The sequence below is a fragment of the Arachis duranensis genome, chromosome 3 (genome assembly GCF_000817695.3).
Source record: "Arachis duranensis cultivar V14167 chromosome 3, aradu.V14167.gnm2.J7QH, whole genome shotgun sequence".
NCBI lineage: Eukaryota > Viridiplantae > Streptophyta > Magnoliopsida > Fabales > Fabaceae > Arachis > Arachis duranensis.
The window spans coordinates 132,988,736-133,010,057 of NC_029774.3; the positions used below are offsets into that span (position 1 = coordinate 132,988,736).

At 34.1% G+C, this 21,322-nt stretch overlaps 4 protein-coding genes across 9 annotated transcripts; 3 read left to right on the top strand and 1 right to left on the bottom strand.

Annotated features, from left to right (window-relative positions):
• Positions 1-1,823: 1,823 nt before the first annotated feature.
• Positions 1,824-4,422, top strand: LOC107481998 (uncharacterized). Of its 4 annotated transcripts, none has more exons than XR_008007091.1 (3): positions 1,824-1,965; positions 3,608-4,126; positions 4,238-4,422. XR_008007091.1 is itself a non-coding variant. In XM_016102362.3 (3 exons), exon 3 carries the CDS (start codon positions 3,663-3,665, stop codon positions 4,065-4,067), a length of 405 nt encoding a protein of 134 aa, XP_015957848.1. In that variant the 5' UTR covers positions 1,842-1,965; positions 2,300-2,464; positions 3,608-3,662; the 3' UTR covers positions 4,068-4,264. The 4 variants fall into 4 exon arrangements, 2 of the variants coding, with proteins under 2 accessions (XP_015957847.1, XP_015957848.1); XR_002373198.2 differs by having other exon boundaries at positions 4,304-4,422; XM_016102362.3 differs by adding an exon at positions 2,300-2,464 and having other exon boundaries at positions 1,842-1,965; positions 3,608-4,264.
• LOC107481996 (phospholipase A1-Igamma3, chloroplastic) lies at positions 2,563-13,891 on the top strand. The gene is made up of 2 exons (XM_016102358.3): positions 2,563-2,572; positions 12,210-13,891. The coding sequence occupies exon 2, from the start codon at positions 12,260-12,262 to the stop codon at positions 13,766-13,768; it is 1,509 nt and encodes a 502-aa protein (XP_015957844.1). The 5' UTR covers positions 2,563-2,572; positions 12,210-12,259; the 3' UTR covers positions 13,769-13,891.
• Positions 6,894-11,545, top strand: LOC107481997 (hydroxyproline O-galactosyltransferase GALT2-like). Its single transcript, XM_016102359.3, is given in 8 exon segments — positions 6,894-7,808; positions 7,811-8,225; positions 8,654-8,886; positions 9,067-9,357; positions 9,923-10,051; positions 10,133-10,306; positions 10,560-10,667; positions 10,930-11,545. Coding segments are annotated over 8 exon segments (1,956 nt in total). The 5' UTR covers positions 6,894-7,418; the 3' UTR covers positions 11,146-11,545.
• Positions 13,892-18,400: 4,509 nt separating the features above from the next.
• LOC107481994 (probable mediator of RNA polymerase II transcription subunit 19b) lies at positions 18,401-20,800 on the bottom strand. Of its 3 annotated transcripts, XR_001590670.3 has the most exons (6): positions 20,590-20,800; positions 20,240-20,420; positions 19,363-19,649; positions 19,047-19,259; positions 18,781-18,897; positions 18,401-18,611 (listed from the first exon to the last, which is right to left on the bottom strand). XR_001590670.3 is itself a non-coding variant. In XM_016102357.3 (5 exons), the coding sequence occupies exons 2-5, from the start codon at positions 20,268-20,270 to the stop codon at positions 18,832-18,834; spliced, it is 597 nt and encodes a 198-aa protein (XP_015957843.1). In that variant the 5' UTR covers positions 20,271-20,356; positions 20,590-20,800; the 3' UTR covers positions 18,702-18,831. The 3 variants fall into 3 exon arrangements, 2 of the variants coding, with proteins under 2 accessions (XP_015957843.1, XP_015957842.1); XM_016102357.3 differs by lacking the exon at positions 18,401-18,611 and having other exon boundaries at positions 18,702-18,897; positions 20,240-20,356; XM_016102356.3 differs by lacking the exon at positions 18,401-18,611 and having other exon boundaries at positions 18,702-18,897.
• Positions 20,801-21,322: the final 522 nt, after the last annotated feature.

A 21,322-nucleotide genomic window follows, 5' to 3' on the forward strand; every position in this document is an offset into this window, starting at 1 on the left:
CAAATTTTAAGATTTTATGTTCAAAATTCAAATAATTGTGTTTGGCAAAAAATAAAAAAATAGACCCCAGTAACCAAAAAGTTAAGGGGGAAAAAATTGGTTTATGATAAGGCCCTCGCGTTATGGTAATTTATTTATCTCGTGAGTATGTATATTTGAATTTTTTTCTAAGACCAAAGAATAAAAGAAAAATATAGAGAGACAATAAAAATACTAAATAATATGAATAATGAATATATTAAATGTTTAATTTAATAGATATATAGATGATTATGTTGTTTTTTTTATTAGATGGTTTTTTTTATTAGATTTACTCATGCACAGTTAACTATGGCTAGATGTTTAATTCACTAGGTGTGCGGATGATTATTCTAATGTTAAGGTTTAGGAGATAATTTGGAAGTGGAGTGTTTTTTTTATTTTATTGAATCAATTTTAGAATTCATTGTTCACATTATTTACATAAATCATTGTCTATCTAACAAAATCATATACAATATTTACCAACTTACAAAACATTAAAATTACACAAACAAAAGTACACCACCATTATACAATTGTAACTACACTAAATTCCTTTTTTATTATAATGTCCAATAAAATCAACTCAAACAATTTCTACTTGCTAAAAGTATCACTATCTTTCTCAACATTTTTGCATTCAACCAGTTTTTTCTTTATATCTACAATCCTTTCTTCTATATTTTTCATTGTGTCTCCAACTCCATTTTATACCACTTCATCAATAAAAAAGAGACAATATACTCATCTAGCCAAGTAAATTATTTACAATGTCATACGTTGTTCTATAGCAAAGATAACTAGTATTAAACTCTAAAAATCACCAAATAACTCATCACATCAAACAAAATCTTAAACATAAAACTCACGTTAAAATAAGAACAATCAAAGAAAAGCTTCTTTGAATTTTGAGAAGTGCCAGATTCGAATAAAATAGCGTACGTTCCACAATTGCACGCTGGAAAAACAAATTTCTTCTTTCTCTTCTGCGACATTCCTTTCATACTGTTTTCATCAGCACTCATTCGATTGCTCCAACTTTCTTCATACTCACTGCATCGTTTCTTACGACTGCATGACAAACCAAAATTCGCAATATTCATGCTAACTGTTGCGGAGTCTTTTTACATCGATGCAAGATGAAAACCTACCCTTTTAATTCTTTGACGAAGGAAATTTATGGGACTGTCAAGCAACAACAACGTTTCACTTGTAAAAAGAAAATAATTTATCCTTGAAACGATTCTAATTGATATGTGATACTTGATATAAATAGTTCAGTCTCCAACTGACTTTACAACCGATTACAAGAATCGAACGGTCAAATTATATAAATAAGTGAGAACTTGCTTGAAGTTTAGTGATGATTAAGAAACGATTTGTTCCGTAAAAAAAGACTACAAATCGAAAAGGATATTTACCTTATAATTATAGTATAATTGGCATTTTTCAATTCCTTCATTATAATTTTACTAATTTAGAGATCATTCACGCAGTATTGAAAATTAAGATAAATATCATAATCATAAAAATAATAATATTTAATTAGACTCCTGACAATTATTTTAAAAAAATTAAGAGGTTCTCAAGTAAAAAATATTTTTTTAACTCTTAATTTTTATTTTTATAGATTTATTAGTTTTAAATATTGATATAGTAGTTAATCAGTTTCATAAAAATAAAAATTAAGAGCCAAAAAGAGTATTTTTTTTTGAGGATCTATCCTTAAAAATAATTATCAGAACTATTTAAAGTTTTTTCCCGACAAAAATGATATATTTTTTTTGTCCAAAAAGAAACTATTTATACTTTTTCGCATAGACAAATCCGTGATTGTATTAGGGTTTGGAGTTGGGGACAGAGTCTCAGTGCGGGTTGCGACTTGCGAGCTCCAAGATACTTCGTTTCGTCAATCTTCTCTTGATTCCGTTCAGGAACACAACGGTACCCATTCTTTTCTGCCCATAAGATTCGTTTTTTCTTTTAAATTTGTTGGATTTCATCACTGTTACCATTGTTACGTCATTGAATCTAATCACATCAGAACTTTGAAATCGGCAGAAATTGGTGTGTTTTGCGGTGATTCGATTTACAAAGAAAGAGGAGAAATGTGTGGAAATATACATTTTAATAAAATATTGGTCAAATATTAGCTTCACAGGTGTTTGTGTATTTGCCTATGTCCCTAATCCTAAATTCCTCTCTTCTCCCATTCTGCACTAAATCCCTTTCTTCCGAGTTTTCTCCCACTCACGTCCATCCCCCTTCTCACTCGCAGTCATCGTCTTGTGTGCCTGATGTCCTCGGCTACACAAAAGATTTCTCTCGCTCATTGTGGTTTACTGGTTCAACGCACTCGCCGCCTCGTTCGTTGCCACCCGGAAAGCTCGTCGGTTTCGAGCTTCTCTGTTCTCACTGGTTCCCTGCTTTTCCAGTCTCTCCGGTATTCCTCGCCTCTGTTCGTGTTCCTAGTTCCGGTTGCCTCTGTTCTACACTTTTTCTTTGATTTTAGGCGATTCTGCACTTTTACCGTTTTGCTTATTCCGATCTCCTAGCCTCGCGAGTCCTGTCCAGTTCTGCACTTCTATTAGAGACTTTGGGTGCTCCGATTTGGTTGCCTGGAATTATTATTATTATTTTTTTAATTTTCTTGTTCTGAGTTGCTGTTGTGTTATGATTTTAGTTCCGAGTTACTGCTAAATTGAATTATTGTTGTTGCTGCTGAATTATTAAATTATTGTTTAATTATTGATTTTAATTTTCTCACATAATCTATCTGAAGTGATACAATGTTCTTATTTTACCTCACCAAGATCTATTTATTTACTGGTGCTGATTATATTATTTCCTTCTGATATTGGGTTTGTTTGGGTGAGCTTTTAAGAAAAATATTTTTTTGAGTTATCTTTTTTTAAAAGATCTTATAGAGAAGTAAAAGTAATTTTATGTTTGGATATCTCATGTAAAAAGGTCTTTTTATCTATCAATTATGTTTGGGTATGACAATATAAAAGTACTTTTTTGTTTATTTATTACATGAAAAACATCTTCTTTTTTTTTAAGAAAAAAAGATCTTTTAAAAAAAGATGTAAATTACAGCTTCTCAAAAAAGATCTTTTTTTGATTTTACTAGTGTTTTTACTTTTACTACTAGAAATTTGCCAAATTTGCCAAAAACGTTAAAAAATTAAAAAAGATCTTTTTTCATTGAAAAAAAGATATTTTTTTAACAAAATAATGGCGCCCAAACATGCACATTAACCAAAAGAACTGGGTTAGTTTGATGTCTGTTATCAGTGTCCACTTCCTTTGATAAGTTAATTATTTATGCTTTTGATTATATAATAGTTGTGATTTGATTTTAAAGAAATAAACATTTAAATTTTTTTTTTTTGGATATATCCCATATCTGATCCGCAAATGTGTGGATCGGATCTGAGCATAAAAAAATGCGGATATATTGTAACCGATCCGATGAGTTTAGTGCGGATCGGATAGAGATTTTGCCCATATCCAATCCGATCCATGTGCAATCCTAGCCTATGAGGTGTTTGTGTATTTGCCTGATGGACTAAATCATTTTCAGCTCTTGGAACACTGAAAGACGGTAGAAATTGAAAAGAAAGAAAGAGAAGGTTGTTATGGCGGGGCAGGCAGGGAAAGCTGCAGCTGGTAATGTGGCGAAGGCGGTAGCGGCAGCGGAGTATCAGTATCCGTGGCGTGAGAAGTTGGCTAAATACAAGGATGAACTTGCCAAGGGTGTGTGGGGGTACTGGGAGCTGGGGGCATGGAAGCCCCTCAGCATCAGCGCCCGGCGGAGGGCTAGGCTTCGCAAGGAAGTTCTTCTTGCTGGGGAAGATTGGCAGTTTGATCCGGAAAGGAAGGAGATGAGAACAAGGAGGAAAGGGCACAAGTGCGATAGGATATCCGCGGAGAAGAGGGAGAACACGGCCAGGTTGATGGAGAAGATGCCGGAAATGTTGCTAGATTACAAGAAGAGAAGGTGGCAGAAGAAGATGAAGGAAGAAGACAAAGGCAAACTGTGATTTTGCTTGTCATTCTTTTTGCTCAAATCTGCCTATGCAAATTTATAAACTTGCTTTAGGTACTCTACTAAGGTGCTTAGATTTAATGTATGGTTAAACTCTGTTATGTGTATTTCAATCCATAATGTAATAATTCCTTTCAAGATGACGCTTTTAATATTATTAAGCAGAAATGTGCTTGCTCCTTGGAATCTGCATGGTTGAGTGCATGTTGGAACTAACATTGCTTATCTTAGGCAGTAGCTGGTCTAGTCTAGTCCCTTCCGAGGCCATCTCAAAAAGACATCCGCATGCTTCCTCAATACGTTGTTGAAACTCAAAGCTAAGTGTATTGTTGTTCAATCTTTTTCTTCCATAGTTCCATATCATTGATAATGTTGCCTTTTATTACAGTGATTGAATTATGATATTGATGAATAGCTCTGCAAAATACTTAAGCATAGTCTACTTCATCTTTTCAGTTAAGGTTTCAATTTTTCCCAATAGAAATAGAATTTAACTTTCAACTGGTTCCATTCTGCATCATATATAATCTGTGGGAATTCTGCATTTCTGCTGATGTGCTCCATGGGAGCTGACCATCAAATGAAAGTAAAGTGTGTAGTCAAGAAAGAGGGAAATGTGAGTATGAATTGAGTGAATGTAAAACTCAGATTAATCTGATGTATGTATGTATATAGTGATTAGTGCACCAGAAGGAGTATTGCACACCAATGCAGTATATCACTCACTTCTACTGCTGACTGATTCAGCTAATCTTACCAACAAATTCATATGGCCAACCCTGCAGCAGCAGCAGCAGCAGCTTCTCCTTTAGATGCAAATCCTAGGGAAAGGCTCCTTCATGATTTGAATTTGGATTATTGAATTCAATGTTCAATGTCCTTACTGTTGGCAACAGATGCAGTTAGAATTGAAAGTCTCGTCCACATGATGAAGCCGCTACATAATGCTTTCGCTAAGCTAGTGGAAATCTGGCTAGTTCAGCATGTGCCACTGAAGACAATTACAATGATCGTCTAATGCCTTGTTTTATGGTTGTTCCAAGTTAAGGTAGCAACGCGCTTACACAAGTGGCTAAGGTAACATGCGACTCACTAACATTACCACTAATAATAATAATCATTTTCTGATGACCATAGCTGGGGGAGGAGCTAATTTTTAAATTTCTCCAAAATGATGAATTAAGGGATGTTTATTCTTGATTTCATTTAAAAGTGAATCTTTTCATATTTTGCAATACAATATTACAATCTAGTAAAATATATACCTGTATTTAAATGTTAAGCAAATATTTTAGAAGACTATATGCAATCTTTTCTCTTAATATCTTATTTTATTTTTCATCGTTTTATTACTTGAAGCTAGTGTTTGCAATTTAACCAAGATATGTGGGCTTTCATACTGTCGTCCCTGATACAACCTAAAAGTTCTTAACACAGGTGTCCCAAGCCACGACTAAGATCGTTATTAACTAGAATCTGATGGAAAAAAAATGTAGATTTAGTTTGTTTGGTGGCAAGTTCCTCGATAAAATAAATAGCGGGAACCATAAGCCGGCAAATTAAGAGAAAACGTGGTTCCCACTTCCCATAAGTCCATAACTAGCACAAGCTTCCAATACATGAAAAGTTAACTAGTTTTGAAGCAAGGCATATATATCTATGTTGCCAAAGAGATGGAAACGAAAAGGATTTTACCAAGAAAGCATATAAATCAACGAAAAGAACAATATAAACATACTTGCCAAGGAATACAATTAGAGATATGAAGACAAGAAATCAAATTGTATGTGTTGATGTGATAAGATATGATTAAATAATATAAAGTAATGCTAGATCAACATTTTAGTTAAAGAAAGGAATTGATTAATATTAATTCAAATATAAGACAGATATAAGATAAAAAATTAAAAATATTAATCATCTAATCTTTTTTATAAAATATTATTCAAATATTTAAGATATATGTTGAGTTGATTTAAAAATTAAATATTATGTTTATAGTGTAACGTTTTCAATGTTGATGAGATTTTAAATAATACTCTTGTTTAATCACTCAACGTACTGATTTTATTAAGACAAACATTGTTGCATGCTTTTATTGAATAGAGTAATATCCTAAATTACGTCCCAAAATAAAAAAAAAAATTAATAACTAAATAAGTTTATAATATTTATTTTATTAGACATCAATCTTTGTATTTAAATTTTAGTAATAAATTAGACAAAAAAAAAAATACTACACATATAAGTATTTTTTTCTGAATCAAATCCAACTAAGTTAAATACTTAAATAATAAGGTTTGAGTGAATGAGTGATTGAGAGTAATGAGAATAATTTTTGTTAATATTAGATTAACTTAATTAGAATTGATTGACAAAAAAACTTGTACGTATAGACAAATTAATCTACATTGTTATTTAATGAAGAGATAATAAGCCTTAAGAATTTTTAAAACTTTTAAGTCAATTTTTTTATATAGACAAATAATTTAATGTGAGGATTCATTTATCTAATAAAGTAAAAATTTGAAAACTAATTCAACTATTAAAATTTGTTGAAAGTTAAATTATTCCACTAAAAAAAAATTCCGACTAAGTTGGGGTATTACTTGCACTATTCCTCTCCAAATGTTAAGGTTATTTTTCTGTCACATTATTATAGTTTCAGCATGTATGTCATTGATCAAAATGGCATTAATAATTTAATATCATTCGCGAAGTATATTTATTTTGAAACAAGTAAGTAAATGTACAAAATTTATAACGAAATTCCTGAAACGAAACCAGAGGACTAAAAAATTTATAAACGCGGGACAATTAACAGAGGAAATTTGGTAATAAAAACAAACAAACAAGGTCAAAAACCAACATTGATTTTAAAAGTTTTGGTCCCCCTCATGTTCTTCACGTTCGGGTGATCATCATAGTGTTCAGTTACAGGCTGACGCCCGTTCACATTTCTGATTTCCCTCTCTTCTTTGCACTAATCTTCACGGGTTCGGCATTTAGGGTTCAATCAACCAATCTAGAGATCGAGTTTTCTGCAGAATGTTGGCCAAAGCTTGAAGCTTTAAGTATTTCTCGGGGCTGAACTGAAACGGGTTCCTTCTAAATTTTCTGATTGATGGTTGCTTTCGTCTATTCCTAAACTCGATCTCTTCCTTTGGTTATTTATTTATTTTTTTATCTTTTACGAAGATGTCCACTCCCATTGCCTAATAAGTAGCTCTAGTTGTTTTTGTTTCAAATTTTAATATTTTATTCTTTCAAAGAATGGTATGTGGGGTTTGAGCTCATTGTTGTCGTCTCTGTAGAAGTGTGTTGCAGTTTTGGGACGTTTTTGAAGATGAGGAGAACGAAAAGTGATCCTTCCATTTCGAGAAGGTTTAAGTTGTCTCATTTTTTGTTTGGCATTGGGGGGTTATACTTGGTAATTATAGCATGTAAGTTTCCAAAGTTTCTAAGAACTGTATCAACGCTAAGTGGGGTTGAGAGTCATGGTAGATTGGATGGGGAAGATGATGGAGGCTCTGAAGATTCAGATTTGAGCAAGTCTTTTGTGAGTTCTGTTTATAGAGATGCACTTCACCGGAGGTTAGTGGATAATAGGGACCAGGGTGCACCCTTGAGGCCAAGCATGGAGCCAATGAAGGAGGCAGAACATGGTCCTGAACCCTTGAAGAAGATTCCTCCGCGATATGGTAGGATAACTGGGGAAATCATGCATGACCAGCAGAAGGAGAAAGCTCTATTTTTGATGAAAAACCTGAGTCATGCCCTTCATGGGTATCAATGAGTGGGGATGAACTGGTGAAAGGAGATAATTTGATGTTTCTTCCTTGCGGGCTTGCAGCCGGTTCTTCCATCACTGTGGTTGGGACACCTCATCATGCTCATAAGGAGTATGTTCCCCAGCTTTCCAAGTCGAAGAAAGGTGAAGGATTGGTTTCAGTTTCACAATTCATGGTTGAATTGCAAGGGCTAAAGACAGTGGATGGGGAGGATCCTCCAAAAATTCTTCATTTGAATCCTCGAATAAGAGGGGATTGGAGCAAACAGCCAGTTATCGAGCATAACACCTGTTATCGAATGCATTGGGGATCATCTCAAAGGTGTGATGGTCTGCCATCTGGGGACGAAGATGGAATGCTTGGTATGGTTTATCATATTTTGTATTTATCTTGTACCATATTATAAAATCGTTAATTTCAGCCTCCATTGTCCTTGTTTTAAAACATATATGCGGTTTCAATATTCTTGGAAATGATTGAATAAGAAATATAGAAAAGGTCTCAGGAAAAGAGGGAAACTTCAATTGGTCATTTTATAGAAAGTTTATTAGAGATTTAGAAACCATGAATCTGGAAACCTAAGAAAATGTACTGCTTATTGTGGTTTTATCTTATATTAATATATAATACACTTAGTGAATAGGGTATTTTATCTTGGTATTTAGTTGTTTTATTTCTATTTTAGCATTTTGTCATCAATATGCTAGTCTGTTGTTTATGGTGATTACATCTCTGTCTTATCTTCCCTGTTCGCATTTCCTTATAACTCATGTATCATTATATTTGGCAGTCGATGGATACAAAAAATGTGAAAGATGGATGCGGAATGAGATTGTGGACCCGAAAGAGTCCAAGACGACATCATGGTTTAAGCGGTTTATAGGGCGTAAACAGAAGCCAGCAGTGACCTGGCCATTTCCTTTTATAGAGGGTAGAATGTTTGTCCTTACGTTGCGTGCTGGTGTTGATGGATTTCATATTAACGTTGGGGGTCGCCATGTAACTTCATTTCCATACCGCACTGTAAGTTTCTTGAGACAATATAGAAGTTCTCATCTAATAGCTATCCTAAATATCTATAATTACATATATGGCTTCTCATTACACTAATCTGTTGTGAGATAACATTTGTAATGTAACCTTGCTTTCACTTACTGGTGTTATGTGTTTTCACCCTGACCTTTTCTATTTACTTATCTTCAGGGTTTTACACTTGAAGATGCTACAGGATTGGCAGTTAAAGGGAACGTGGATGTTCATTCAATTCATGCCACCTCTCTTCCTACTTCCCATCCTAGTTTCTCACCTCAAAGAGTACTGGAAATGTCAGAGTCCTGGAAAGCCAGTCCTTTACCCAAACACCCTATTAAACTTCTCATTGGAGTGCTTTCTGCTTCAAATCACTTCGCAGAACGTATGGCGGTTAGAAAAACATGGATGCAATCACCTGCAATAAAGTATTCAGATGTAGTAGTACGGTTCTTTGTTGCACTGGTAAGATTTCTTGTTATCTAGCATTGATAGAAGGATATATTCATTCAGTACTTGGGACATTAGCCCAAACAGATGCTTGTTATGAAAAATCCTGTATATAAAAGAGGAACTCAACCTTCCTAAGGCCCTTTTATGGATTTTTATCTTTTATTTTTTACTTTTTGATAAAACTTTAGATTTTGAACAATGACAGAACCTCTGGTTTAAGCTTCAAGTGGGGCTTTTGAAATTTTAAGCTCTTAATTTGTTGTGCAGGGGTGAGATTTATGAACAGAACTTTAAATACTATTAGTTATTTCCATGTAGTATCTTCTTTTAACTAGTAATTATACTAGCTTGATTCTTTAATTCAACATTAGTCAGTTGATTTGATTGAAAGTCATTGGACCGAGTGATAGAATCACATAGATGTTATGCAGAGATATTGTACATTTGTACATACACAAGGATTTCTATGCTCAGTGTACTTTTCATATATTTGTCTTGTATTTTCTATTGTTAAGATATGGCCGTATCGTTAAATTTTCCGTGTATTCCTTGTGCATACTAAAAACATAAACTGAAGAATCCAAGGAAGGAAATAAATGCAGTGCTGAAGAAGGAGGCTGCTTACTTTGGCGATATTGTCATTTTGCCCTTTATGGATCGCTATGAGCTTGTTGTGCTTAAAACTGTGGCCATTTGTGAGTTTGGGGTGAGCTCACTTTTGAACATTTTCATTTTCCTCTCCGGTTCTTTTGGTGACTGGCATTTAAGTCCACATTTGTTCATGCAGATTAAGAATGTGAGTGCTGCATATGTTATGAAATGTGATGATGATACGTTCATTAGGGTGGATAAAGTCTTGAAAGAAATCGAGAAGGTACCCCAGAGAAAGTCCCTTTATATGGGCAATCTCAATCTCTTGCATCGACCTCTCAGAAATGGCAAATGGGCTGTTACTTATGAGGTATGACAGCTGCCAAATACATGAGTTGTGCATCCATTACTATTATTATGTCATTATTAGTAATATATAGTATATACAAATACCTTTTTTTAAGATGTAGTGATCTTTCATGCTTGTTTTTCTTTTATATAGTTGACTTATTTTTTTCTTTGATATCATCATTGTCTTAAATATAATTCCATATATTTGACCATTTCACAAGAATGGTGTTGTGTTTTCTGTTCTCTTGAGGTTTTACATTTTATTGTTGCAGGAGTGGCCAGAAGAAGTATATCCTCCTTATGCAAATGGGCCTGCTTATGTAATTTCCAGTGATATTGTTACTTTCATCTTATCTCAACATAAAGATAGGAAGCTAAGGGTTAGTTGCCTTAATATTCTTTTTACTTCTGAATTTTACTTTTGAGCACCATAATAATAGTAATAATAATAAGGTTTAATGTTGGCACATGAATATAAATTGAAGGTGAAAACTCATGTATTTATCTTCATGGGAAGCCGATAATTGATAATTTGACATATTTGACTAAATTGTCATCCAACGGTTCTCAATTGACTAAACTGCAAGTGAGTTTTCACCTAAATTGATAGGTGACTGAAATAGATATGTTTTATGGTGGCAGCTGTTCAAAATGGAGGATGTAAGTATGGGAATGTGGGTTGAGCGGTATAATACAAGCACAGGAGCAGTCCATTACGCGCACAACTGGAAGTTTTGTCAGTATGGATGCATGGATGGCTACTTCACTGCACACTACCAATCACCAAGGCAGATGATTTGTCTTTGGGACAAATTATCAAAAGGCCAAGGTCGACCACGTTGCTGCAATTTCAGATGACGAATCGAGAAATGCAACTATGCAAGCAGCTCTTGTCACAGTGACTTGCCATTGTATCTTTCTCCATTCCCTTAAGCCTCTGTGGTTAAGGTAGTGTTCACCATGAATGATTGTTTCTAAAACAGGACGGGCAAAAAAAAGCTCAGATGAGGAGTGTGGAACCAGATACAACTATAACTTTGGTGCTTGTGCATTCGAGAGGAGAAATCAGGTAACAAATGTTTACATGAGAATGTCAAAAAGCATTGCACTCTCCAACACATACATTCGTTTAGAATTAAAATTTTGTGCCTTAATAACTTGGCTTATATCTGTTCTTTACTTATTCTTGATTCAATTTTGATTGTGGAGTCTTAGATGAAGACACCACTACTTTGAATTACGTACCACTTTCATTATTTTTTTTTTCTTGGTGTACGAAATTAGCAATGACCAACTTTCATTATTTTTTTTTTCTTGGTGTACGAAATTAGCAATGACCAATGTGAACGTCTACTTATTCCATTGTCTAAGTAGAAGTCAAATGTTCATGGTTACTTGTTCATGGCAATGTAGCGTCTTTGTTTGGTCTTGATTTGGCCACCTTAACAAATAACAATTATCTTCCCAAAACTAGATTGACCTGACTAACATGCCAGCCGCGTGAGAAATATGTGGACCAACACAAGTGATGATATTCTATATCTTTAATTTGGACTTCATAATCGACTTAATAGTGCCTTTGTTTAAGTCAACTATATTATTGTTCTTTTTTCTTTCAACATCAAAATTCAGTTACCAGTCAGTAACTGTTGTATGTAGAAATTGTATAATTTTTTTCATTATACTACCGCAAATAAGTTTATTTATTCGTTTATTTTATAGATTTTGATGAATTCAAAATATTTGAGTAACGTGTTGAAAGTTCTAATCTGACTAATTAATTTGAGGCTTTGAGCCTTGTGTATATGTCAATCATTATTGTATAATATTTCGTCCACAACCCCGCGTGACATTGCTTCTTCACCAATATTATATATACCAGATTTATTTTCCAGTAGTTGTTAATTCTCAGCCAGCATAACCTATAGTGATTCTCCTTTAACTATTCTTCCCTCCAATTTCATTTCTTTTTATGTTCATCACCATGGCACTCTCCAGTTCCGCCGTAATCCACAATCACATGAACATAAACATGAAACGGTTCAATATGGTTCGAGTTCATCAAGAATTGACTCTTGAAATTCCAAAATCAAAGAGGCCAAACAGGGCGACGCATTTGGCGGAATCCATTTGCAATGTCCTTCATCGTTCTCCTTCACGCAGCATAGACTTGCTAAGGTACCATGAAGAGAAACTTTCAACGCCAACCATGTCTCCAAGAGAAGACATCTCACAAAAATGGCGCCAAATCCATGGTTGCTCAAACTGGGAGAACATTCTAGATCCTCTTCATCCCTGCCTACGCAGAGAAATTCTCAAGTACGGAGAATTCGCACAAGCCACCTACGACGCCTTTGATTATGACTCTCTCTCCCAGTACTGTGGCAGTTGCCGTTACAACCGTAACAAACTCTTTCAGAAATTGGGTCTTTCTAGAAACGGTTACGCCGTTACTAAGTACATATATGCCATGTCACACATCGATCTGCCACGCTGGCTTGAGAGGTCTCTCGTGGCTGACACGTGGAGCAGAGACTCCAATTGGATTGGTTACGTGGCTGTAAGCGACGAACAAGAGACACGTAGGATTGGAAGGCGGGACATCGCGGTTGCGTGGCGTGGCACGGTGGCGCCATGCGAGTGGTACGAGGATTTTCAGAGGAAATTGGATCCAATTGGGAAAAAAGGCGCCAAAGTGGAGCATGGCTTTTTAAGCATTTACACTTCCAAGAGTGACACAACAAGGTATAACAAATCAAGTGCGTCTGATCAGGTGATGAAGGAGATTACAAAATTGGTGAAATTCTATGAACAAAAAGGTGAGGAAGTTAGTGTCACAATCACTGGGCATAGCCTGGGTGGTGCATTGGCGTTGCTGAATGCATATGAAACAGCATATAAAGTTCCAAATAATGTTCCAATTAGTGTAATATCTTTTGGGGCACCAAGAGTTGGAAACATTACATTCAAACAAGAGTTGGAAGAAATGGGAGTGAAGACACTGCGTGTTGTGGTGAAGCAAGATTGGGTGCATAGAATGCCAGGGCTTGTTTTCAATGAGGCCTTCAAGGTGTTTGATGAAATAACAAGTTTGGAATGGGTTTACACACACGTTGGTGCTGAGTTGAAACTTGATGTTGGTACATCTCCTTATCTCAAAGGTGGAGGGATGAACTTGTCAGGGTTTCATAGCTTGGAGACATACCTTCACCTTGTTGATGGCTACTTGAGCAGTGAGACACCGTTTAGGAATGAAGCTAAAAGGGATGTTGCTTTGGTTAATAAGTATTGTGACATGCTTGTGGATGAGCTTAGGATTCCACAATGTTGGTACCAATTGGCTAACAAAGGTTTGGTCTGTAATGATCATGGAAGATGGGTCAAACCCAAAAGAGACCCTGATGATATTCCTTCACATCATGATGACCCTCTTGTTCCAGATGAAACGCAAACATATATGATGACTTTGGTGTCCTCTTAGAACATAATGAAATGAGTATTTCTAGGAAACATAATTACATTATTAAAACTGTGTCTCGGTAAAGGTGCATGGACTCAAAAACAAACTCAATTTTAAGACATAAGTAATCTGAATTCTTACATATATCATCGCGAATGACATCTTTGATTAAAACTTAAAAAAGTCTAAATGCATGTTCCGTCTTTTAACAAATCACTTTTGAAAATATATACTTCGACTCTAGTTATTTTCCATTCTTTGTCATATGACCTTGAAATTATCAACGTTTTATTTCAGGAAATACTCCAACTCTCTAGCTGATTAATTATAATATTACCATATGATTATTTTGGTAATGTATATATCCCTGAATGTATTAATAAAATATAAACTATTATGAAATTTGAAACAAGAGAAAGTCTAGGAGTCGGCACTTTTATTAAAATTTAGTCAGCATTTAACTATCAAAAGAAAAATAAGTAATTTCATACCATTGATGTAATCTCACACCATTAAAAATATTAATAATGGCTAATTAATGGCTACAAATCACAAAATTTGTTGGTCCCTTATCATTCTTCTTAAAACAATTCATGTCTACTTTGGCAAATAACAACTGACAACTCAAAACATAAATCAATCCCTAGTTATCTTCAGCATAGCCATCAACAACCACAAGATTCACCATCATTCCACTCATTGAATAGTAAAAAGGACCTGTTTATAATGTCCACTACACTTGAGCCTTGATTCCTCAAGATTCTATCATTCGGTTCTAACTAGATTGTCCAGATAACGGCAAAGAAGTCAATCAACCACCTCTTCCTCTCATCCTTCCTTGCTGCAACATTCGTCTAACTTTCAAAGTGTTTCTTTATTGTACCTGACATGGTACATATCCTTCCAAGAGCGAATAGCCAATCACATCACACCTGCCAAGAAACCTCACAACCAACAAACAAATGAAAAGTAGATTACACAGACTTACAACATAAGACGCACATACTATCATTTTGGTTAATCACACCTAATCTACACAGTTTTTCCTTAGTATTCACCCTCCACACCAATACAAACCAAGAAAACAACTCAATCTTTGGTGGGACGAAACCCCTCCAAATAGCACCAGTGAAACTATAGCTTGTTATTTCCTCCGGAAGAACTGCTTCCTGTAACACCTGCACAAACGAGTTAGTCGAATAAATACCAGATCTATCAAATTTTCAGACCACTCTATCCTCCCTCTCTCAGTTGTTAGCTTAACTGATTGCAAAACCTCATGTAGTTGGTTTACTAGTTCCAACTCCCATTGAAATAACGCTCTCCTCCATTGGAAATCTCCACTCAAACCCATTCCAAAACCCGCAATTCCCTATAACAGATCCTTTAAGGTTTGGGACAAAAAAAAATCTTGGAAACAATTCTTTCAAAGCACCATTAGGTAACCAAATATCCTCTCAGAATTGGACTGTTCTGTCATTTTCTACATTCATAGACAAGCTTCTGATTATTTTTTCTTTGACCTGTGGCTCTCTAATTTATAACTGACAAATATCCTTCTAAGGACCCCCTCTTGTAGAAACAAGCTGACCACATAGCATCTCAAAATGATTCATGTTATTACAGGAGCATACTACTTTCTTCCATAAAGGACAGTCCTCTTTCGAAAACCTCCACCACCACTTAAACAGCAGAGTTGTATTCTGAATCATTGCATCACCAACTCTCAATCCACCTGCCTTTTTTGAAGCCATCACCATTTTTCATTTTACTTGTGGCATCTCATTCCTCCCATCCTCTTTACTCTACAAGAAACGTCTTTGGAGGGAGATCAACTTCTCCGGTACTGTCTTTGCCAACTTGTACAAGCTCAAATAGTAAATAGGCAGGCTATTCAGAACAGATTTAATAAAAATCAGTTTATCGCTTTATTGAGCGTCTTTTCCACAGACTTAGCTTTTCTTCCACCTTGTCAATTACTGATTTCCATGTCTTAACAAGTCTCGGGTTCGCTCCCAGAGAAATGCCAAGATATCGGACTGGTAAAGACACCTCCTTACAACCCAGCAAATGACACATCTTACGCTCCCAATGCTGATCACTATTAACCGGAATGAAACTGGACTTCTCAAAATTAATATTTAACCCAGACATCATCTCAAAACAGCGCAACAATCGCTTGTAATTCCTGATTGTCTCTTCCTCAGTTGGACAGAATAGGATAGTATCATCTGCAAACTGCAAGTGTGACAACTCGATGTTATCCGGTCCAACCAAAAGCGGAGAGATGCGTCCATTCCTCACTGCCTCCCCAACCATCCTATGTAGAATATCAACAACTAGCACAAACAGAAAAGGGGATAAAGGATCTCCTTGTCGTAGACCCCTTTCCATTTTGAATGGCTTAGAGGGGGATCCATTTATAAGAACTGACATAGACACAGAGCAAACACAGTCCTTCATCCACCCCCTTCACTTATGGCCAAAGTCCATCTTCTGCAAAAATAATATCCACAAAACTCCATTTGACCATATCATACGCTTTTTGAAAATTGAGTTTAATTATCGCTGCGCTTTTTTTTCTTGACTTCAGCCACTGCACAGTTTCACAGGCAATCAAAACCCCATCATGTATTTTTCTGTCCTTCACAAAAGCACTTTGCGTCTCTTCTACTAAACCTGGCATAACTTTCCTCATCCTCCGAACCAACACCTTAGATATGACCTTATACACACAACCCATCATACTAATTGGCCTAAGATCTTTTATTTCTTTAACTCCAACGAACTTCAGTGCCAATGCCGCCCAAGTGGCATTCGAATCTCTAGGTAACCTAGATGACCGGAAAAACTCCATGACTGCTTCAGTGAACTCCCTCCCAACTTCTTTCCAACACTTCTTAATGAAATTCATATTATATTCGTCACTTTCTGGTGTTTTTGTTGACTTACAATCCCATACTGCATCTTTTATTCTTCAATAGTTGGCATCAATTCCAGTTCTGTTGCCTCTTCCTCATCTAACTGCTTTACCAGCCCATCCCGAAAGCTTATATTAAGTAGTTTTACACGTGTATTTAATTACGTAACATTGTATCAGTAAAAATAACTATCTTTTATATTAATCGCGTAAATAGTCCTAAAAAAAATAAATATGATTATACAACTATATAAAATATTTTACACTATTAGTGCATCAAAATTATTTTTTTTTTGTAATATTTAGACTTCAACTTATGAACTATATATGAATTTTTGCTCCTAGATAATTTATTGGTATTGGTCTGTTCTCATTTAAAATGCCTTACTAATAGATACATGAATTTGCTCATTTTACAAACATTATTAGATAATGGATAAAGTTCTTGTTAAAAAAATAAAAGAAAAGACTGCATAAAGTTACATACTCTAATATACAAAGACATTATTATATTCTCCTGAAGCACAATTGATGCATGATTTAGGAAGAAAATCTCTATATGTGATTTGAAATCAATATCTTTGGTAGATTACTTGAAATTTTGTGCCCGCACAATTAAGTGCATTTTCTAACTAAATTATATAGTCATGATTGAAAATTTAGTAAGAACTTTTAGATATTTTTTCCGAATTAAATAATTTAACTTATTTTTATATCCTTTTTCAGTACTTCATTAGTTCATTCGTTGATAAGATCAAATTAAAGATATACAGTCAGCTTCTACTAGCAAATATTAATGGAATATTTGTTCTAAGGTTTATAAAGTTGCTTTGGAAATAATTATTTGAAAATAATTAATTCCCATCTTCATTGCAAGTTATATTTAGAAATATTTGTGGGTAATTAAATGTTTTTAGAAAAGTCAGTTTTACATAGTAGAAGCTGAGAATAAAATAATTCCCAACAAAAAGGAATTTAAAATACTATAATAGCCCTAAAGTATAATACAATTATACTTAGTTTGGTAAAATTTTTTGAAGAGATGCTTGTGTTTTTCAAAAGTATAAACACTTTGTTTTGCGTTAGGTAAATAAAAAAATTTATGTGTTTGTACTTGCAACTTTTAAAAATTAAAAGTGTTTTTGAAAGCATCTAAGAAAAAAATTTTAAAGTTGACTTGTACTTATTAAAATTTAAAAATCTAATATAACCTCGTACATTAATTAATATTCAAATTTAATTCTTACATTAATGTCTATTATAATATTTTTTTATTTTAAAAGTAATTTTACCAAATACACTTATTATTTATGCTTATTAAAAATTGTTTTTAATTTAATTTACCAAAAATGCTATAACTTTTAAAAAATTAGCTTTTAAAAACTACTTTTAAAAGATACAAATTTTACCAAATTAACTTTAATATATTAAACCTATTTTAAGAATTATCACGCAGATTCTTGATATTACAGGGTATAACCAATATAAACATTCAAAATAAACTACCAGTCTCTTATAAGAATGATGACTACAATAATGATATGCTCTTATAAAAATGATATTATGAACTATATAATTTGACATATTTAACTAAATATGTTTGATTGAATCAAACAGTTTACAACATCATCTTCATGTGAAGATGTCATCATTGAAGTGACCACCTATAAGAATACATATTTGATGCCTTATTTTTAAGTTTATGAAACATACTTGTACACATACCACAGAACAAACTGATTTTAAATATCAAACAAACAAATTTTATAGAATACTTAGAGGAAGAAACACCTTTTTCAGGTATATTACATTTGCAGGAGTCATATTGGCAAGAATATAATTTCAGACCCTTAGAGATTAACCACTGGTAAAAATTAAAGAATGGTATTAATTTCGTTGGTCCCTTCCTCCCCTCTCGCCTCTCTTAAGATTACAAGCCTGGACCTATAAAAAGAATAAATAAATAAACAAATAAACCGACTACAAGCACTATGCACAAAACTGAGAAGTTCTAGAGAAAGGCAAGTCATGAAATTGTGGTGTAATAAGGCCAATAGTCCTTCTATTCATGGCAGAAAAGCACAACCAAATGTCAATTGTACAAAATGTTTACATCGGGTTTTGAATTACTGAAGCAAGTAACTTGAGCCTGTAATCCAGCTTCTCACTTTCTTGTATTTGGTGGTCTCTTGCAAACAGAAGGATCATTGCTTGTCTCAGCCCTCCTTTTCTAAAAATGCCAAGAGTCAGAAAAATAGATTTTAGTGTGACAAATTGCATTCTTACTTCAAGATGTAAAATTCACAAACGCATATGTATTAGGGTAAGAATTAAAACACATAACATTATATAACAAGGGAAGAAGGAACGGGACAAAACCTTGTCTTGGTGATTCTTTAATTGCAAGGAATGAGAATCATGGCGCCTAATTACATTGTTTTCTATACAACTTCCATCCTTTACCTCATGTACTTTATGCTTACGATGTTTTTCATCCTTCCTATCAACAGTTTTGTCCTCAATTTTCTCCATCTTGTTGCCTTTTGATTGTTTCTCCGACTTTGGCTTTGCGGTCCTTAGCCCCTTTTGCGACTGTTATAAGATACCAGAATGACACAGAGAGCAATCAGACAAGTCTATTCAAAATATTCAATTCCCTTCGACATGATGAGAAAGCAAAGAGCAAGACTCTTACGGTAGAAAGGTGCATGGGACCCATTTCCCTCATGTGGAAAGCTTCATTTAGCACATCCAACTCAAAAGGATGTAAGGAAGCTTTTCTTTCACTTGTGTTGGTGTTCTTACAGAACTGATGCAGTCCCATTCCTTCTCCCTTCCTAATTTTTTTGTCACCGACCACATTGTGAAGATAGTGCGTGTCCGAAATTGATGATGGAAGTGACCTCTTGCAGAAGAATTCATAGTATGGCCAGAGCTTATACTGGTTTATGAGATCTCGTCCACCTCCAAGTTCTTTATGTCCTGAATCCAAGAATTACCAAACAACATTTACTAAGAGAAAAACAGAGTTCTTGCAGGTTTATGACTTCATGAATTAACACACATGATTGAACATGAAACCCAAATTCAGCAAGTTATCAGCGACTGAATTGCAAAAGAAACAGATACAATTTACACTTTAAAATGTTAGAGCATGCCTTAACAGGATTATTATTGATGATCATCTCATGATCATATATGTCCAATAAGCTCTATTTGTTGTATCACTGACTTTAAACCTCGCGAAAAATCTATGATCGTGAGGCTCCAATAAACAGTGAAATTTCTTGGGATGAAACCATGCCAAGTTCATTACGAATTTACAAACTTACCTTGCTCAAGAATCCAATACTAATCAACAACAATTCTATCATTAATCTATGTCTTGACATTCAATAATCAAGAATCAGAAATATTATTAATTCAAGGGTTACACAAATATACTTTCCACGTGACCCTCCTGTAAACGCCATCATTAGAAACCATGTTTTCCGCAAAATACACATGACATATTGACATTGTCACATTATTCAGAAGAAAAAGAATCAATAGAGCACTTCCTGAGTTCTTACCCATCCCAAATCTCTTGCCTTCAAGATCCATTTTTCAGACAAATCCACAAGCGGCAGCCAAAATGCCAGTACCAATTATGTTTGCAAACACAACCAGCAACCACAGGTAGTTACTGCCTCAAAATTTGGACAAAGATAAGGTTCCCCAGCAATGAAGTTGCACACTTGAACAAAAGCTACCCTAGAATATCATACCAAATACATTATTTTATTTGTATCCATCCACACCAATACCAACATGCATTAGTATTTACAAACTTTAAACGATTGGGATCAAGTAAAATATATGGTCAATAAAAATCAATCCAATTACTAATAACCAAAACCCTTAAAATGAATCAAGAAAATACCTGAGCACGAAGCAGTGCTAGGGTTTGAGATTATTCGACGTCATTGTACACAAATTTTAAAAAGGAGGTTATTGGGTTCGAAGATCTTTTCCTTATTTCGAAAAGAAGAAAAAAAAAAAGGACTTCTTTTTTGAAATTGGGGATGAAAGAATGCGAACTCGATGAGAACGTAACCTTCTCAGAGACACGGGCTTCCCTTTTTGGGATAGGGTGTAAATGGGTCGGTCCTCGAGGGTTAAAAAGGTAAACACCGAAACTAAAATAAGAGTATAGCTTAAAAAAATATTTTAGGAAATGATGCAAAGTTTAGAAATTATTTTTAGGGTAAAGTATTTTTTTTTAAATTTGTTAAAAAATTTTAAAAATAATCTTAAGTTTTATTTTATTTTAATTTTATTTTAGAATTTTTTATTTGCATCAAATTTATTTTTAACAATTAAATTTTTTTAAAAAAATTATGACCAATTTAGTTATAATTCCACAAGAACAATTTTTAATATAAGTAAATCAAACATATTTATCATACATTATTAGGGATATATTTGATGCAAATTGAAAATTTTTGGGATAAAATTGACACAAAATAAAATTTAGAGATATTTTTGAAACTTTTAACAAATTTCAGAGACAACAAATATATTTTATCATTATTTTTAAGAGTTAATAGTCAAATCCGTCCCTAAAAGATCGCGTATTCTTTATTTTTGTCCTTGAATGATTTTTTTTAATCAAA